This window comes from Notolepis coatsorum (genome assembly GCF_963971535.1).
Source record: "Notolepis coatsorum genome assembly, chromosome: 11".
In the NCBI taxonomy this organism is placed as follows: domain Eukaryota; kingdom Metazoa; phylum Chordata; class Actinopteri; order Aulopiformes; family Paralepididae; genus Notolepis; species Notolepis coatsorum.
This window is the reverse complement of record NC_140175.1, coordinates 11,684,163-11,703,176: the sequence shown is the minus strand read 5'-3', so window position 1 is coordinate 11,703,176 and position 19,014 is coordinate 11,684,163. Positions and strand designations below refer to the sequence as shown.

The window sequence follows — 19,014 nt, the reverse complement described above, 5'->3', positions numbered from 1 at the left end:
GGGAATTCAGGCATCACAGCAGCATGGGGGAGGGGAGGTACAGGTATGGGCAGGGTAATAGTAGAAGACATAAATACAGGCAATACAATTATAGTACAGTAGAAAGGACAGAATATAAGAATCTATAGTCCATGTTGATTTCCTCAACACGTGACACAACTTCTCTCTATCTAAGAAGCAAAGTGCAGAAGGGCAGAAGGATTAGAGGAAACACCTGACCTATAGTCGGCACACTTGTCTCTGCAGATATCTGCACAGGAGCTATTATTTTGTCTACAAAAAAGATCATTCTTTAATTGGAAATTGTAGTTGTTTGTTGTACATCTATCTATCTATCAGTATATATCAATGATATATACATAACAATGAGATATCTAAGCCTAGCTAACACTTGCTGTGAGTTGGTCATATGTGTCGCGGCACATACAGAACTACAGAAAGGGAAAAATAGGCAGTGTAAGCAATATAATTAACTCTGATTATAAGCATATGAGCGAGTAGGCAGTGTAATCAAAGGTGCATGGTCAGGGGCGTCGCTTTGGTATGGCGTGGTATGGCACTCGCCATACCTTGGCAAATTAAAATAAAAAATCTTTATTTTTTATTTTTTATATAATACATTTTTCTTTTGTTGATTTAGAATTTGAATGTCAATGTCGTGACAAGCCTAAAGCTTTGTAGTACTAATTCTTATACTGGTATAGTGGTCTCTTTCCTCCGCGTTATAACCCTTCTTTACTCACTCAAATAGTAGGTTGGATGAATCAAAGTCGGACGAGATGTTGACTTAAAAAGCAGCTGTGTTTATTCATTCCTTTAAACACAACTCAATTATGAATTGAACAGATTCTTGAATTACTTTCTAGCTAATAGGGTCGCCTTGGCAACCCTCTCGTCTCTTTTCTCGTGCAATCGTCTGGGAGGTGGAGTTCTGCTGTGTTCCGTCTTGTGGCTTCTCGAGGTTTCTCCTTAAAAGCCCTAAGTCCCGCCCCTGCGCGATCGTCGAGTGACGATCGCTAGGGGGCGTTCACTTCTCTTCTGATTGGCTGTGTTCCTAGACGTCGGCCATCTTTGAGCCAAGCCGCCATTTTAGAAGTTATATCACGCCCTATATGGAATGATTTTGAATTTAGAGGTAGTCTTTTCTCTCTTTGAGATAGACTTAGTGTTATTTTAGTTAGCGTTTAAACGTATATAGGATTTAATTTCATTAACTTAAAACCCAAGGACTAGAAACCCAGCATATCCTGCGTTGGTGGCGAGCGCCTTGCCCACTGCGCCACCTAGCCGCCCTAATGCAACACTAATTGAACAAGAACATAAGCTGTCATGTAAGTCAACGCATGATCAACATTTAATTTCATTCAAACTTTGTTGTTTACAGGCACCAACTTGTTCACCAGCTCCACGTGAAACTTGTCCCTCAGGACCCGTTCGATCTCGTCGTCCGGTACGTCCTTCATCTCGAAGTGATCGACACCTTCCAGGGGTCTGAAGGTGACCTCGGCGTAGGTCCAACCGACGAGGGATCTGAACCCCGTGGCTGTTTGCAGAGAACAGATAGACTTATTGGTAAAAATACAAGACGGGTCCGTCTGAAGTCTGTGGTTCATCTCGAGGAAATGATCGACCCCACGGTCCACTAAGGAGAAGCGATATATCGGCTTTGTTCGTTTGCCGTCCAAAAAAAGACTTGAGTCTGCGAAGTCTGGATTCAGAACCTCGGGCTTTCGGCCCGTCTTCTCCAGGGTCCAGATGTCCCCCTCTTGTTCTAGAAGGCGAAACACACCGGAGGGCTGAGGCTGGTCCTTCTCGGACACGAGCTCCACGGGCTCCCAGATCTGCCTGGATAGCCCAAAACTTACATCCGTGATGTAAGCCTTTCCATCGATGACAACCTTGTTGATGAGATGGTTGTCGGTGGGGCTGAATCGGTCGGTGCTGGGATTGAAGACCCTCGCGCCCAGCATGGTGGGATTGTAGCCCAGTTCCTTCAACACCGATGTGAACAAGAGGTTGTTCTCGGTGCACCAACCGCCACGGCTGCTCCTGATGATCTTGTTGAAGATTAGCTCCAGATCCATTGTTATCCGTTCGCCACAATGGATACTCAGGTCTTCGAATGGGATCGTCATGACGTGCCGCTTGTGGATTAGCTTCAGTGTTGCGAGGTCAGGTTTCTCACACGGGCCATGGAACCCGATCCTTGTGAAGTACTTGTCCAAATTCATTTTCCCCCCTGCAAAAAAATACATTATATGAATTTCTACCTGTTGATATGAGAATGTATGCTTATTTTCTATTGTACCATGTGGATAGCATGTGATTTGTTACCAATTAGGGCTGACCCCTATTAGTCGAATAGTCGACTGATCGATCGAAAGGAGCCGTAGTCGACTGCCAACCTCTTAGTCGAATGAAAAAAATATATATATATATTATTTCTTATTTTTTTTATTTAATTTTTTTTATTATTCTTTCCAAAAACGCTAATGGCACACATACCAGAGGCTAACTGCCTAAGAAAACAGGCACAGAAAGAGGATTTCACCATCTAATGAACACACTAGACAAATATCAACATGTAGGCCTATCCATCAGTGGACCAATTGCATGCTTTCGCAGAGGACAAGAAGCCTTCCGTCGACTCCTTCAGACATTAAGCACCCCCCACAGCCCAAATGGAATGATAAAAAAATAAATAATAATAATAATAATAATAATAATAATAATAATAATAATAATAATAATAATAATAATAATAATAATAATAATAATAATAATAATAATAATAATAATAATAATAATAATAATAATAATAATAATAATAATAATAATAAATATTATACTTATTATTTTTTTTCATAGTCGACTATCGGCTAATTTTGGCGACTACAAATCGACTTTACAAATCCTTAGTCGGGGACAGCCCTATTACCAATATACATTAGAACTTTCTGCCTATTACCCCTAATATTCCAAATCCATTGTTGCAGTTAATTGTAACGTTTGGGGTTTTGCTCTCATCAAATTTGATTGATTGAAACTTTTACTAACAGATTGTAGAATGGGTAGAATACAGTACGGCTCAATACACACAATTGTTAAGGGGATGCAGACCAGAGAAAGACGTTTGTCTTGTTTACACCAGGATCCCCCATTTTCAATTTATAATGAATTGTAAGTAGGGTGCGTGCAACTAGCACCGTGCAATCCATTCTTTGTGGATCTAGCCCTGAGTTGTCTCGTCTTTTGTTTGCTACGTGCTACTCTCGCTACTCGGCAATAAAGAAGTATGTTTATATTGTGAAGATCAACCCCTGCATTCCGTCTCCTCTGTTCTACACTGCACCTGGGTCCAACACACCTACCCAACTCTTAACAAATATCTCACAGGGGAGGCTATGGCCTCGAAAGCCCTGGCTAAAATAAGCCAAAAGACCAAATTCCTAGCACGTAAGTCTGAGATGTTGGATAGTAAAACACTTAGGATGTTATCAGGTGCCCTGATCCAGAGTCAATGACAATTAACACTATGTAACAAACCAAACCATCAAACACACTCACAGCACACACACCCACACGTACACACCCACCTTAAATGGACAACTCACTGTAGCACCCACTTTACACACTTTAGACACTAACACACTTTATATTTATATAGTTTCAAGTTACCTCATCCCATTTATATTGTATTGTAACTACTCTGCATTGTATATTGTACATAATATGTATATTGAACATTTCTGTCACTCTCAGGAGCAAAACAGAAAGAAGCATTTCATACAAAAGTATCCTGTATTTCTGTATGACAACTAATAAAGAAACTTGAACTTGAACTTGAGAGTCATTTTGACTATGCTGCCCCCTTCTGGTACAGTAGTGCACCCCAGAAAATAAAAAATAAATTTCAGACTGCCCAAAACTAAATTATTAGAGTAGTGATGAAGCTTCCTACCCGCACTCACCTGGATGTAGCCATATTTAAACAACTTAACTAGCTCCCAGTGGAAAAATGGGTTATTCAAATTAGTTAAAATCTTAAAAAAATATATATATATATATATATTTGAAGAAATGGCTTAGTCACACATGATGATATATGCAGGTGTGCTGTATACATTGTGTTTGTTTGTTTTATTGCATTTTTGTTCATATTTACATTTTCACAATGCTTGGAAATTGTATTTGTGTCTTATTTGTGCATAGTGCATACTAGTCATATTTATTTTCAGCATTTTTACAGCTTTATTGGTCACGCAGGACCGACAGAGGAGAGGGCGAACGGGAGGAGAGGTGGGGAAGACATGCGACAAATAACGACGGGAGCTGGGATCGAACCCGGGTCGGCCGCGTAGGTGCGCGAGGCACTATGGTATGCGCCACGAGGGCGCCCCTGGAAATTGTATTTATGTCTTATTTGTGCATAGTGCATACTAGTCATCCTGTCCATTGTCCATTGTGAGGACCACAATGGAAATAAACCGTAAGGTTTTATTGTGTTTTAATCCTCAACGATTTTAGATTATATGTGATGGCTGTACATGTTGTGTACCGGTATTGTATGTAATTTTTAGATAAATTAAATTCAATCAATCAATCAAGAGTTAATGTACATAAACAGCACGCTTATATCACTGCTGTTTAAACATAACATATTGATAAACACATATTGAATTTATATTGAGTGATCCATAATATTTCTTGTGTCATAGCCTATAACTTTGTCGGAGTGACAGGCTTTTTGTATGTCCGTGAGCAGTCAGAAATGGGAAGTTCCATTAACAAGCATTCTTGTCAGAAAAACGAGTCTATGTGTTGCACACAGCTGTGCCCAGAACATATGGATATGATTGACTAATAGATATGTGATTGGGGCGCAGCTGTGGACAAGGACCTTGGGATTGGCTGACAACCAACCCCATAATAGTTTTTTTCTATTGTTGAGCTGTGTGTAAGTCAGAGTCCAAACCTATTATTATTTGAATCCCCATTATGTTGCCTATATAATAACATAGAACATGTTTGAAACATAATTATGTCCAACTCACAGCAAGTGTTAGCTAGGCTTAAATATCTCATTGTTATATATATCATTGATATATATATTGATAGATAGATAGATGTACAACAAACAACTACAATTTCCAATTAAAGAATTACCTTTTTTGTAGACAAAATAATAGCTCCTGTGCAGATATCTGCAGAGACAAGTGTGCTGACTATAGGTCAGGTGTTTCCTCTATCCTTCTGCCCTTCTGCACTTTGCTTCTTAGATAGAGAGAAGTTGTGTCACGTGTTGAGGAAATCAACATTGACTATATATTCTTATATTTTGTGGTGGATTTTGGATTTTCAAGTTCAACATCCAACCACACAGCAAGTTCAGTTCAGTTCAGTTCAGTTATTTTTTATTTCACGTTTTGGACACATAACAACGGTCATTCCATAAATCGCCAAAGTTTTACCAGCTGCTATTGCAGCATTGTCCAATTGTCCGAAAAGGGCTAGGGAGAAGTACTAGGCTTGTCAGGCCCTACCCCTGAAGACTTACGTTTCGTTTTCTTTTTTTACATTTACATACATACATAGTACATACATATAGTACACATTACAGTACACACATATAGTACACATTACAGTACACATTACAGTATACCTGCAGTATATACTAGTATATATAATAGTATATAGTACATAATACACAGCGGGCGGAACCATACACTATCACGCATTTTGGTCACTGTTGGGATGCGTGGAAAGTGAAGCGTTTTCTCCATTTCCTTCCTCTCCTTCACGTTATCAAGTCATGCTTTATTTGTCACGTATATAAAGTACATTAGTACATTACAGTGACATGTTTGGTTCTGTATGAGCCCCCTGAGAATGTGCTGCATACAGTAAAAAAAAAAGTAAAAAATGCTAACAATGAGGTACAAAATGCCAACTTTAAAAACAAGCTAAATGCAAAAATGAGGTATGTGGATGTAGAGTGCAAATCTTTTTGTAATAAATAGATCAAATATGGTGTCGTGTTAAAAAGTGTCTAAAGTGAATGTTAAAGGTGAGTGTTTACAGTGAGTGTGTGCAGGTGGATGTGTGTACAGTAGTGAATGTAAATGGATGGGTTATAGTGTTGTGTAGAGTCATCATTGAGCCTCCTGATGGCCTGGGGATAGTTTTGCATCCAGGGCTTCACTGTCTTCACTGACAGATATGGCTGTTAACCCTTTCACTGCCACACGACAGCCGGTTAACCCCGTCACTGTGACAATACAGAAGGTTAACCCTTTACTATCACACACCCGACGGCGATGCTCCATCATTAGCTCCGCATCCGCTAATGATGGAGCATCGCCCGTCGGTTGTGTGATAGTAAAGGGTTAACCTTCTGTCGTGTGGCAGTGAAAGAGTTAACAGATCTCGCAGAATTGGTACAATACAGTACGGCTTGATACACACTGTGATGTAACCTCGTCGTGATCAGAGACCGTCATCCCATCAGCAAATAACATGAGAGATTCAGGCGATGCCTATACCTGCAGTGATCACATTGTTCACGTGATGATCCAACGGCCATCAGACTATATAACGCTGCGGCCTCACTGAGCACAGAGTGACAGCACAACTCTGCCATAATCTTCCTGGACTTTTACTCAACATTTTATAATTTTACACTTATTACTGTATATTTCTGGCTGTATATTTCAGAATGTATATACATATCTTAGAATGTATATCCCTGACTGTGTATTTGTATTCTTATTTGTGATTTTAGATTTTTTTTTACTAACTAAATGGTTACTGTAGTGATCTGTGGAGCTCAATTTCCCTCGGGATCAATAAAGTACTTCTATTCTATTCTAATCATCACTGAGTGTTTTGTCAGAAACATGGGTCTCCCAGTCCCTCCACTCTGCAGTAAACAGATATATTTTCTGCTATCCCGTTCCCACTTCATCCAATCAGGAGAAATCGGATAACATTTATACGACCTTTAAGTTGTATTCTACCAATTTAGTCAATATTATTCCAAGATTCCAGGTGGAGCTGTCTAGAGATGGACCATTCTTGGACCATTCTCAATGTGGTAGGATAATGGCCACCAGGGGGAGGTAGTGCCATAGAAGATAGTTCATACTGAGGCAGAACAATTATTTTTTAATTTATTCGTACATGGAATTGTTACAGTCCAACAGTGTCTTCGATACATATACATAGTTCATAATATCAAATATATTATATAGATTTTGACTGAATTTCTCATGTGGTACATGTATGTAAAACAGTGAGTAAAGTCAATTCTTCTGCGTTGTGTTAGCAAATATCCACACGACACGGGTCCTTCTGGGTTTAGACGTCAACGTTTATTTAGTAAGAATAAAAGAACAAAAGACTAAATGCACAATATTCAATGAATGCATTTACGACTGCCCCATGCCCCACACATCCTGGCTATGGGTTCAACCGAAGGCCTTGAAAATAGAGTGTCCCGTATGAAGTGTCCCGGCTGCCCAGAGATAAGAGGTGAGGGAGAAGGTTATACAGGCTGAATCAACCTCCCCCATGGAGGTCCGGCCACCACATTGTTACCAACCCCCCCTGGAACAGAGAGAGGAGGGACAGACCCAAATCCCACAGTAATTGACCAACGGTGATAAAATAAAAATAAAATGGTTGCATATTGTGGTCCAACCTACCCTGAGTATGTAAATAAAGATTTTCACTTCCCCACATGCAAAAGGGACAGAGGTATTGAAGATGGGAATCAAATATGTGAATATGTAAATATCCAAACAAACAAACTTTACCCCGGTAGGCTAGAAACTAGAAACAAAGCAAAACATAGTGCGTGTGCGTGTGCGTGTGTGTGTGTGTGTGTGCGTGTGTGTGTGCGTGTGTGTCCCTCAGAACGATAGAGTGACTGTCAGTGAATGTAACTCCTAATTACCTCCTATTTCACAACTCAGCATCTTCAAGATCAATTTAAATCCAAAACCTGGGTAGAGGAGCTGTGAATATCACTGATCTCTACTTCAGCTCACAAAACTCAGCATCCCCAGCGTATGATGGAAACCAAAGTCCAGGATAGAGAGGCTGAGTGAATGTGGTGTTGACTCTGTGCAGGAGGGTCATTGTGTCAGAGACGCTGTAGAAGGACAGAGTACCTGCCCTGTGATCCAGGTACACTCCTATTCTGGAGGACCGGGGGCCCGGTACTTTGATCCTCTTGTTATTGTGTCTGAAGCTGTAATCACAACTGTGTCTTTGTCTGCATTCTAAAGCCCAGGATTTGGAATTGCATCCAAATTCACTACTACTAATGTCTTCGTAGAAGGCTGCTACATAAACCCAATGGCTCCACTCCACCTCCCAGTAACAGCGTCCAGTCAGACCTTCTCTACCCAGAACCTGTGTTGTCGTGTAACTTGTGTTTGGGTCCAGTGTGATCCGAGAGTAATATTGTAAGAAGTCAGCTTTGGTCTTGGGCTCTGGTGGCAGTAAAAAATTAACTGCATTCACTGTTGTTGAGATTCTGGGCCACTGCACTTTCAGAACGTCCTCTAGTTTGTCTCTCAGCTTAGACACGACCTCAGTCACATCTGCAAAGTACAGGAGAGGAAAGACAGTGATGCTGGGTAAGTCTGTAGACTCACTGGGACTGGAGAGGGGGGGGGTAACTCTGTAGAAAGTGGATGTGGTCCTCTGTGTGTGAGAGCTGCTCCAGCCCAGTGGCTCTCCTCCTCAGGTCCGCTATCTCCTGCTCCAGTCTCTTCTGCAGTTCTTCAGCCTGAGAAACTGTGGTCCTCTGTTGGGCTCTGATGACCTTCTTCAGCTCAGAGCGCCTCGTCTGCAAGGAGCGTATCAGCTCAATAAAGACTCTCCCACTGTCCTCCACTGCTTTATCAGCAGAGCGATTGAGAGAATCAACAGCTTGTTGGGCCTCTTTGAGTTGCTTCTCTCTCTCCCGGACTCTCTGGTGGATTTTCTGCTGACTCGCGCCAAGCTCTTTCTGTCTCTCCGTCCTTTCTGCTGCAGCTGAGACTGTATCATGGCCTTTGTGTTCATCCATGGAACACAAATAACAGATGCACTGCTGATCAGTACGACAGAAAATCTTCATAGCTTCGTCATGACGAGAGCAGGTGTTCTCCTGAAGCCGTGTGGAGGCTTTGACCAGCTTGTGTTTCTTTAACGGAGCCACAGTATGATGAGGCTGGAGGTGAGTTTCACAGAAAGAGGTCAGACATACCAGGCAGGACTTGAGGGCTTTCTGCTTTCTCCCAGTGCAGAAATCACAGGCCACATCTCCAGGTCCAGCATAACAACAGTGATCAGGAGGAGCAGCTTGGAGTCCTGTCTTCATTAGTTGTTCCATCACGTCAGCCAATATATTGCTTTTCTTCAGAACAAGCCTCGGAGTAAAGGTCTCCCTGCACTGGGGACATGACGTGTAGATCCCCTTCTGATCGTCGCGATCCCAGCAGTCTGTGATACAGCCCATACAGTAGCTGTGTCCACAGGGAATAGTTACCGGATCCTTCAGTAGATCCAGACAGAGAGAACAGCAGAACTGGTCCCGGTCCAGATCAACTCCTTGCTGCGCCATTTTATTCTACAAAGACAACGCGACACTCGTTTCGTTTTCTCGGGAAGACTAAACTCTGATCGTGTGGGCAATAGGGTCCAGCTGCAGCGCCGGAGAATCCTCTCACTGGGCAAGCCTGTGGCAGCCACGAACCTAGTACGAACCTACTTTCTATAGAAGCAGCTCGGACGTGCGCTGTTTTAAGTGAGCGTGTAGCGATTGTAATGGTACGGAACTATTGTTAGGAACATTCTAGAACATTAGTTCCGCCCAAACATTCTGGAACGTTTGTGATGATGTCATAGTAGTACATTCTAGATTCGAACATTCTTATTTGGGCAGTCATTCTAGCTTTCCAGTAACGTACTGTATCGTGTAGGCAGGGGCGTAGCTGGGGGGGGGGGGGGGGGGGGGGGGGGGGGTAGTTTAGGATGATTCCAAAGGCCCAGCACTGGGGGGGGGGGCCCAGACTCAGGTGTATTTATTGATGCTCTCATTGATACTATGTTTGTTTCTGAAGTGTGTTGATTGATTGATTGATTGAAAAGTTTATTAACAGATTGCAGAATGGGTACAGTACAGTACAGCTCAATACATACAATTGTTAAGGGGATGCAGACCAGAGAAAGACTTTCGTCTTGTTTACATCAGGGTCCCCCATTTTCAATTCATCATAACATATATGACATACACGAGTGTATCTTGTAGACCAGGCCCATTGCAAGTTGCTGTACTCTGTCGTCTACTCTAAGCCATCCTAGGTTGTCAAAGTGGGCCAGGGTGAGGTGGGTTCTAGGAGTCAGGTCAAGCAGTAGTCTGACTAGCTTGTTTTGAGATGTTTGTAATTTGTTTTTTAGTGCCTTTGAGGTGCTTTGGTACCATGAGGTGCAAGCATAGTCGTAGTACTCTTGAATGAGTGCTCCTGCCAGAGTCTTCAGGGTATTCTTGTTTACCAGAGAGGAGATCCGGTACAAGAATCGAGTTCGTTGGTTGACTTTTTTTATTACATTGGATGCCATTTTGTCACAGGAAAGATTAGCCTCTAGGATGGAACCTAGGTAGGTAATTTCATCTTTCCTTGTGACAATACTTGTCACCCACTGTAACTGAGAAGCCGTCGGTCTTGCTGAGTTTGTTATTTGAACCGAAGAGTATGGACTCTGTTTTGCCCATGTGTAATGATAGTTTGTTGTCGGCGAGCCATATGCAGATTTTGCCTAGTTCCGAGCTGAGGGCTTTTTCAACCTGTAACTTGTTCTTGTCAGAGACCAGCAGGGCTGAGTTAGGAATAGTAGCGGTCCTAGTATGCTTCCTTGTGGAACACCACAGCTGACTGTGAGGGGGGGGGGGGGGGGGATAGGGTACCGTTTACCTCCACCATCTGTTCTCTCCCCTCCAGGTAGGATTGTATCCAGCTCACTGATAAACTATCAAAACCTATTGCTTTTAGCTTGTGTGTGTGTGTGTGTGTGTGTGTGTGTGTGTGTGTGTGTGTGTGTGTGTGTGTGTGTGTGTGTGTGTGTGTGTGTGTGTGTGTGTGTGTGTGTGTGTGTGAGTGTGAGATATATAGAGAGAGGGGGGGGGGGGGGCTTTGGTAGACTATTGCATTGGTCCATTCATTGAAGATGAACGCAATGCGACATCCTTTACTAGGCTCACCCACCAACAGTGCAGGTGCTGAACTGCTGATCCGAATGTATAGGTAAAAACCATATTATGCGTTTTCATCAATAAATAAATGGCCACAATTTTATTTTGCTCGCGCGCTTACGTGCGCTCGCATTCACTGGGGGCCTACAGATACATTCTTTCATGGGGCCCACAATCTACAGCTACGCCCCTGTGTGTAGGTGTACTCAATAAATACTATTCACTCTGCCTCGAGCCACCGTCTCCGACTCCCATCTCTCGGCACTACAAGCGTGTGTTATTGGATTGATTGATTGATTGATTGAAAATTGTATTAATGTCCGCCTTGTTTCGAACTGTTATCGAACTTAGAGTCATAAAATAGATAGACCACCGCAACACTTCCGGGGATTCTTAAATCGGGGAGGAGATAGCGGGGGAGCATATGAATGAATGTGGATGAGAGCCGTGATGTAAGTGGTTGCAGCTACGGCTGTGGGGGTGCTGGAGACATGATCGAATAGACTTGTATGCGCCTGAATCTCCTGAACCTAGTACGAACCTACTTTCTATAGAAGCAGCTCGGAAGTTTGCCCCTTGAGAGGATTCTCCGGCGCTGCAGCTGGACCCTACTCCGTGTGGGTGGGAGTTGCTTGATTGATTGATTGATTGATTGATTGATTGATTGATTGAAAAGTTTATTAACAGATTGCAGAATGGGTACAGTACAGTACAGCTCACTACATACAATTGTTAAGAGGATGCAGACCTGAGAAAGACTTTCGTCTTGTTTCCATCAGGGTCCCCCATTTTCAATTCATCATATGACACACACGACATACAGATATGGTTCCTGGTTACAGTTGTTCAGGGGAGGAGTCGCTTTAAAGAGACAGTGTCTAGTTTACTGTGATTCATAGATGTTTTCTTTTTTACATAGTTCAGGACTTTCTCTTGTTTACATTGTCAAGGAAAACCCACTAAAACTCATAAGCACAAAGAGAAAATGGTAAACATACAGTACTCAATAAAACACTTTCTTTCTCTCTCTCTCTCTCTCTCTCAAACACACTCTCTCTCTCTCATTCTCTCTTCTTTCTCTCACACTCACTCTTTCTCCGCTCTTGTTGTGTTCAAAGTTCTATATTGAGGTTCAGTCGGACGTCCATGTTTATTTAGTAAGAAGAATAAAAGAACAAAAAGACTAAATGCACAATATTCAATGAATGGCCATTCTTCCTGAGCCAGCAGCTCCTATCTAGGGTCTGTCTCCCTCAAAGTCTGCCACCAGAAGAACAACTCTCTCTCTCTCTCTCTCTCTCTCTCTCTCTCTCTCTCTCTCTCTCTCTCTCTCTCTCTCTCTCTCTCTCTCTCTCTCTCTCCTCCAGCTTCCTATAACACAGGTGGGTCTGTTCTGAACAACATTGTACTCCATGCCCTACATACGGGTGACAGTGGCTCAGGAGGTAGAGGAGAGCAGCCGTAAACAGAGGCCCATGTTCAGGAGTGTAAAGTACTTGAGTAATTGTACTCCGTTACAATACTTAAGTACTGTTTTGGGGGATTTGTACTTTATTCGAGTATTATTAGGTTTGTATACTTGTACTTTTACTCAATTACATTTCATAGAAAGAAAACATACTACCTAGCAGCCATGCGGCCCCAGGCCAATATTAAAAAATATATATATATTTTTTTTGCATTAGACTAAGAGGTTGGCAGTCGACTATGGCTCCTTTTCGATCGATTAGTCGACTATTCGACTAATAGGGGTCAGCCCTAGTGTGGACATATTCAACACTGTTGAAAGTGCCGTGCAGCAATATGGGGGGTTTGATAAACTGTCCGCTGTTGTTACCGATGGAGCACCGGCAATGAAAGGAAAACACACAGGATTCACCGGGCTTCTAAGGCAGGTCCTAGCTGGAAGGAGCATCTTTTTTTTTATTTTTCCTTTTTTTTTTTTAGAGATGTAAGAGACACCTAGAATGTCTTTTGGACTTTGGATCTTTACCAGGGATGTCCTGATCTTTCTGTATTTACATTTGGCTACTTGCTGAGACCCTGTGCAGCACATCAGCCCCACCCTCATCCACCTCCACTGGCTTCCAGTCAAGGTCCGCATCACCTTCAAACTCCTGCTCCTCACCTACAAGTCCCTCCATGCCCTCGCCCCCCGATACCTGTCTGATCTCCTCCAGCAGCACACTCCATCCCGGAACCTACGATCCTCTGATCTAGGTCTCCTCTCCATCCCTCGCACCAGGTTACGGACTTTTGGGGACAGAGCCTTCAGCGTGGCGTCCCCTACCCTCTGGAACTCTCCCCCCCCCCCGAAATCTGCAACGCCCCAACCCTGGACACCTTCAAATCCGCTCTAAAAACACACCTCTTCACCAAGGCGTTTCCCCATCAGTTAGTTTATAGATTAGATTAGGTCCATTATCCCTTACCTTCCCTCATCCCCCCTTCCCCCCCCCCCTATTTTCCTTGCCCTATTTTTTGTCCTGATTGTGAAGCGACCTTGGGTTCTATGAAAGGCGCTATATAAATTTGATCTATTATTATTATTATTATTATGATTGCTGTATAGTACCGATATGAGTGAGTACTTTTAATAATGTCATTACAGTTTCAAACAATGACTTTGAAACATGTTTTATTTTCACCACATGTTCCTCATTTTCTGATTCTCTGTCACAAATTAAATATACAACATTACACTGTTGCTGACATTTTAAGTAAAAAATAATTGAGCCTGCGTAGCCCAAGGCTGGGTGCTACCAGTGGTGGTGAAGGAGGCAATTTCCACCCTACATTGTGGGGAGCGCTTTGAGTCTGAGAAAAGCGCTATATAAAATGTAATGAATTATTATGATCTTTTCACCAGCCTCTCAGGATCGCTCTCTGAGGCCGGCCACGTGGAGCGAGGTGCGTAGCTACAGGCGCAGCAGGGCCTACATCGACCTGCAGCCGGAGTTCATCTCCAAGCCCCCCTCGGCCATCTATCCCGGGAGGCCCGTGAGCTGGTTCAGCCTGGATTCCCCCGAGGAGGGCCGGCCACGTGCCCAGAAGTGCCATCCAGACACCCAGGAGTGCCATCCATACACCCAGGAGTGCCATCCACACCCAGAAGTGCCATCCAGACACCCAGAAGTGCCATCCAGACACCCAGAAGTGCCATCCAGACACCCAGAAGTGCCATCCAGACACCCAGGAGTGCATTATGCTGTGGTTAATATTGTGATATTATTCAGGGCACTCCAGTATTCTGCCTTTAATATTGTGATATTATTCAGGATAATCCAGTATGCGGTGGTTAATATTGTGAATTGTGATATTATTCAGGATACACCATTCTGCTTTTAGTATTGTGATATTATTCATGCTGTGATGTGAATGCCGTCCATGTTAGTTTACCTTCAACGGAGAAGTGCATTAAATAATTTTAATGCGAAAAAAAAGTGTCCTCTGTTCTTTCATTTCAGCATTGTCTATCGCAGAACACATTCCATTGTGGGCAGAGTGTCTGCTGGGTTTCATTCCAGCCTTGCCTAAACACCAGCTGATGATTTCACTAATTGGCTCACCTCTTCAACTAACTCACCTGGTGCAATGTGTAGTTAAAATGAAAACTTGGCCCACGGTGGAATGAGTTTGAGACCCCTGGTCTATCCCTTTCAAAAAAAATCTACTTTTACTTTTGAGTACTTGAGTAAAAGTAAAAAAAAGTCCTACTTTTAAATGTACTTAAGTACTCAAAAGTAAAAGTAGGACTTTTTTTTACTTTTACTCAAGTGTGTTTTTAGCCAGATACTTTTACTTAAGTCAGATTTTGAGACGGTACCCATACTTTCATATATATATATATATATATATATATATACATAATATATATATAATTTGTGGGTACTTTCTAGAGATGGACCATTCTTGGACCATTCTCAATGTGGTAGGATAATGGCCACCAGGGGGAGGTAGTGCCATAGAAGATAGTTCATACTGAGGCAGAGCAATTCTTTTTTAATTTATTCGTACATGGAATTGTTACAGTCCAACAGTGTCTTCAATACATATATATATAGTTCATAATATCAAATATATTTGATAGATTTCGACTGAATTTCTCATGTGGTACATGTATGTAAAACAGTGAGTAAAGTCAATTCTTCTGCGTTGTGTTAGCAAATATCCACACGACACGGGTCCTTCTGGGTTTAGACGTCAACGTTTATTTAGTAAGAATAAAAGAACAAAAGACAAAATGCACAATATTCAATTAATGCATTTACGACTGACCCATGCCCCACACATCCTGGCTATGGGTTCAACCGAAGGCCTGGAAGATAGAAGAGTGTCCCGTATGAAGTGTCCCGGCTGCCCAGAGATAAGAGGTGAGGGAGAAGGTTATAGGCTGAATCAACCTCCCACATGGAGGTCCGGCCACCACATTGTTACCAACCCCCCCCCCTCCCCTGGAACAGAGAGGGGAGGGACAGACCCAAATCCCACAGTAATTGACCAACGGTGATCAAATAAAAATAAAATGGTTGCATATTGTGGTCCAACCTACCCTGAGTATGTAAATAAAGATTTTGACTTCCCCGCATGCAAAAGGGGCAGAGGTATTGAAGATATGTGAATATGTAAATATCCAACCAAACAAACTTTACCCCGGTAGGCTAGAAAGTAGAAACAAAGCTAAACATAGTGTGTGTGTGTGTGTGTGTGTGTGTGTGTCCCTCAGAACGATAGAGTGACTGTCAGTGAATGTAACTCCTAATTACCTCCTATTTCACAACTCAGCATCTTCAAGATCAATTTAAATCCAAACCCTGGGTAGAGGAGCTGTGAATATCACCGATCTCTACTTCAGCTCACAGAACTCAGCCTTCCCAATGCATGATGGAAACCAAAGTACAGGATAGAGAGGCTGAGTGAATGTGGTGTTGACTCTGTGCAGGAGGGTCATTGTGTCAGAGACGCTGTAGAAGGACAGAGTACCTGCCCTGTGATCCAGGTACACTCCTATTCTGTAGGACCGGGGGCCCGGTACTGTTATGCTCGGTACTGTTATGCTCTTGTTATTGTGTCTGAAGCTGTAATCATCACTTATGTATCTGCATTCTAAAGCCCAGGATTTGTAATTGAATTTTGTCCGATCTATACGAATGTCTTCGTAGGAGGCTGCTACATAAACCCAATGGCTCCACTCCACCTCCCAGTAACAGCGTCCAGTCAGACCTTCTCTACCCAGAACCTGTGTTGTGTAATTAGTTGTGTTTGGGTCCAGTGTGATCCGAGAGTAATATTGTAAGAAGTCAGCTTTGGTCTTGGGCTCTGGTGGCAGTAAAAAATTAACTGCATTCACTGTTGAGATTCTGGGCCACTGCTCTTTCAGAACGTCCTCTAGTTTGTCTCTCAGCTCAGACACGACCTCAGTCACATCTGCAAAGTACAGGAGAGGAAGGACAGTGATGCTCATGCTGGGTAAGTCTGTAGACTCACTGGGACGGGAGAGGGAGGGGTAACTCTGTAGAAAGTGGATGTGGTCCTCTGTGTGTGAGAGCTGCTCCAGCTCAGTGGCTCTCCTCCTCAGGTCCGCTATCTCCTGCTCCAGTCTCTTCTGCAGTTCTTCAGCCTGAGAAACTGTGGTCCTCTGTCGGGCTCTGATGACCTTCTTCAGCTCAGAGCGCCTCGTCTGCAAGGAGCGTATCAGCTCAATAAAGACTCTCCCACTGTCCTCCACTGCTTTATCAGCAGAGCGATTGAGAGAATCAACAGTCTGTTGGGCCTCTTTGAGTTGCTTCTCTCTCTCCCGGACTCTCTGGTGGATTTTCTGCTGACTCGTGCCAAGCTCTTTCTGTCTCTCCGTCCTTTCTGCTGCAGCTGAGACCGTATCATGGCCTTTGTGTTCATCCATGGAACACAAATAACAGATGCACTGCTGATCAGTACGACAGAAAATCTTCATAGCTTCGTCATGACGAGAGCAGGTGTTCTCCTGAAGCCGTGTGGAGGCTTTGACCAGCTTGTGTTTCTTTAACGGAGCTACAGTATGATGAGGCTGGAGGTGAGTTTCACAGAAAGAGGTCAGACATACCAGGCAGGACTTGAGGGCTTTCTGCTTTCTCCCAGTGCAGAAATCACAGGCCACATCTCCAGGTCCAGCATAACAGTGATCAGGAGGAGCAGCTTGGAGTCCTGTCTTCATTAGTTGTTCCATCACGTCAGCCAATATATTGCTTTTCTTCAGAACAGGCCTGGGAGTAAAGGTCTCCCTGCACTGGGGACATGTGTAGATCCCCCTCTGATCATCGTGATCCCAGCAGTCTTTAATACAGCCCATACAGTAGCTGTGTCCACAGGGAATAGTTACCGGATCCTTCAGTAGATCCAGACAGAGAGAACAGCAAAACTGGTCCCGGTCCAGATCAACTCCTTGCTGCGCCATTTTATTCTACAAAGACAACGCGACACTCGTTTGGTTTTCTCAGGAAGACTAAACTCTGATCGTGTGGGCAATAGGGTCCAGCTGCAGCGCCGGAGAATCCTCTCACTGGGCAAGCCTGTGGCAGCCACGAACCGCTGTTTTAAGTGAGCGTGTAGTGATTGTGTAATGCCAATGGTACATAATTCCATAGATATATATAGAACACTAGATAGCTTGCCTGCGCTGCCGGCCAATGGAGAGCGACGTCACTGAACCGCCGCCATCTTGCTCCAGTTAGCCTTGAGTGAGAGTGAGTGAGCTGCACAGACAAAAATACTCATAACTCGCTGAAATATTGACGGATTTACAAACGGGTTGGTTTATTACAAGTGTTGAACAGTCGTGAACGATGCATCTCTTTAATGCTCTTATGCTGACGTCATACTTGTCAGCTTGACAATTACGCAGCTGGTTCCAATAAAGGGATCATTGCCGGCTCACTTGTGAGATTCGGTCAGTGGTGTGTGAAACTGCAATGAAGTGTGTGGCGTCTTTTATTCCTCCGTAGTAGCCCAAGGCTGTCTAGACCTTTGCTGAAAATGGCTGCTGCGCCAACAGGTTATGGGCCCAGAAAGGATCTTGGAAGCCGATGGAATCGTTTGTGCTTTGACGGAGATGAGAAAAGCTATGAGTTGTGGGAAACAAAGTTTCTTGGCCACCTGCGTCTACATGGGCTGAAAAGCACCATATTGAAAAAGCCTAACAGTGACGAGGACGAAGAAGACGCAGACGCAGCCGCAACAAGAGCCGCAGAAGATGCTGACAAAAATGAAGAAGTCTACGCCGAACTTATCCAATTGTTGGACGACACAAGTTTGTCTCTGGTCATGAGAGATGCAGCGGACGATGGGAGAAAGGCGTTGAAGATTCTGAGGGATCACTACGCAAGTACAGGAAAACCACGTGTGATCAGCTTGTACACAGAGCTTACGTCTCTCCAGAAATATGCTAATGAAAGCATTACAGACTATATTATACGAGCAGAAAATGCTATCACAGCACTGAGGAATGCAGAAGAGATTTTAAGTGACGGTTTATTGATAGCGATGATTCTGAAGGGGCTGCCAGCGTCGTTTAAACCGTTTTCTATCCACATTACACAAAGTGATGAGAAGATCACCTTCGCCGAGTTCAAAACCAAGCTGAGGAGCTACGAGAGCACTGAGAAGTTCAGTGGGAGCTCAGTTGATGACAGCGTGATGAAAGTAAGAGGCAAAGACTTTGATGTGAAGCTGCTGACCTGTTATGCTTGCGGCCAAAAGGGCCATATGGCCCGCGAGTGCAAGGCTGCTGGTCACGG

At 43.5% G+C, this 19,014-nt stretch overlaps 3 protein-coding genes across 3 annotated transcripts in view; 1 reads left to right on the top strand and 2 right to left on the bottom strand.

Moving 5' to 3' along the window:
- The window catches only part of arhgef28a (Rho guanine nucleotide exchange factor (GEF) 28a), a gene marked incomplete at its 3' end in the record, with an annotated part of 121,132 nt that extends 120,122 nt beyond the window's left edge, over nt 1-1,010 (top strand). Inside the window, exon 19 of the mRNA XM_084324183.1 lies at nt 924-1,010. Coding sequence (XP_084180309.1) covers nt 924-1,010 — 87 coding nt within the window. The remainder of the gene's footprint in view (nt 1-923) is intronic.
- A 354-nt stretch (nt 1,011-1,364) lies between these two features.
- On the bottom strand, nt 1,365-2,231 carry LOC311236504 (arylamine N-acetyltransferase, pineal gland isozyme NAT-10-like; the record flags this gene model as incomplete). Its single annotated transcript, XM_084324182.1, has 1 exon — nt 1,365-2,231. One exon carries the CDS (start codon nt 2,229-2,231, stop codon nt 1,365-1,367), a length of 867 nt encoding a protein of 288 aa, XP_084180308.1.
- Nucleotides 2,232-16,088: 13,857 nt separating this feature from the next.
- Nucleotides 16,089-17,675, bottom strand: LOC311236503 (tripartite motif-containing protein 16-like; the record flags this gene model as incomplete). The annotated part of the gene is made up of 1 exon (XM_084324181.1): nt 16,089-17,675. One exon carries the CDS (start codon nt 17,673-17,675, stop codon nt 16,089-16,091), a length of 1,587 nt encoding a protein of 528 aa, XP_084180307.1.
- Between the last annotated feature and the right edge of the window lie 1,339 nt (nt 17,676-19,014).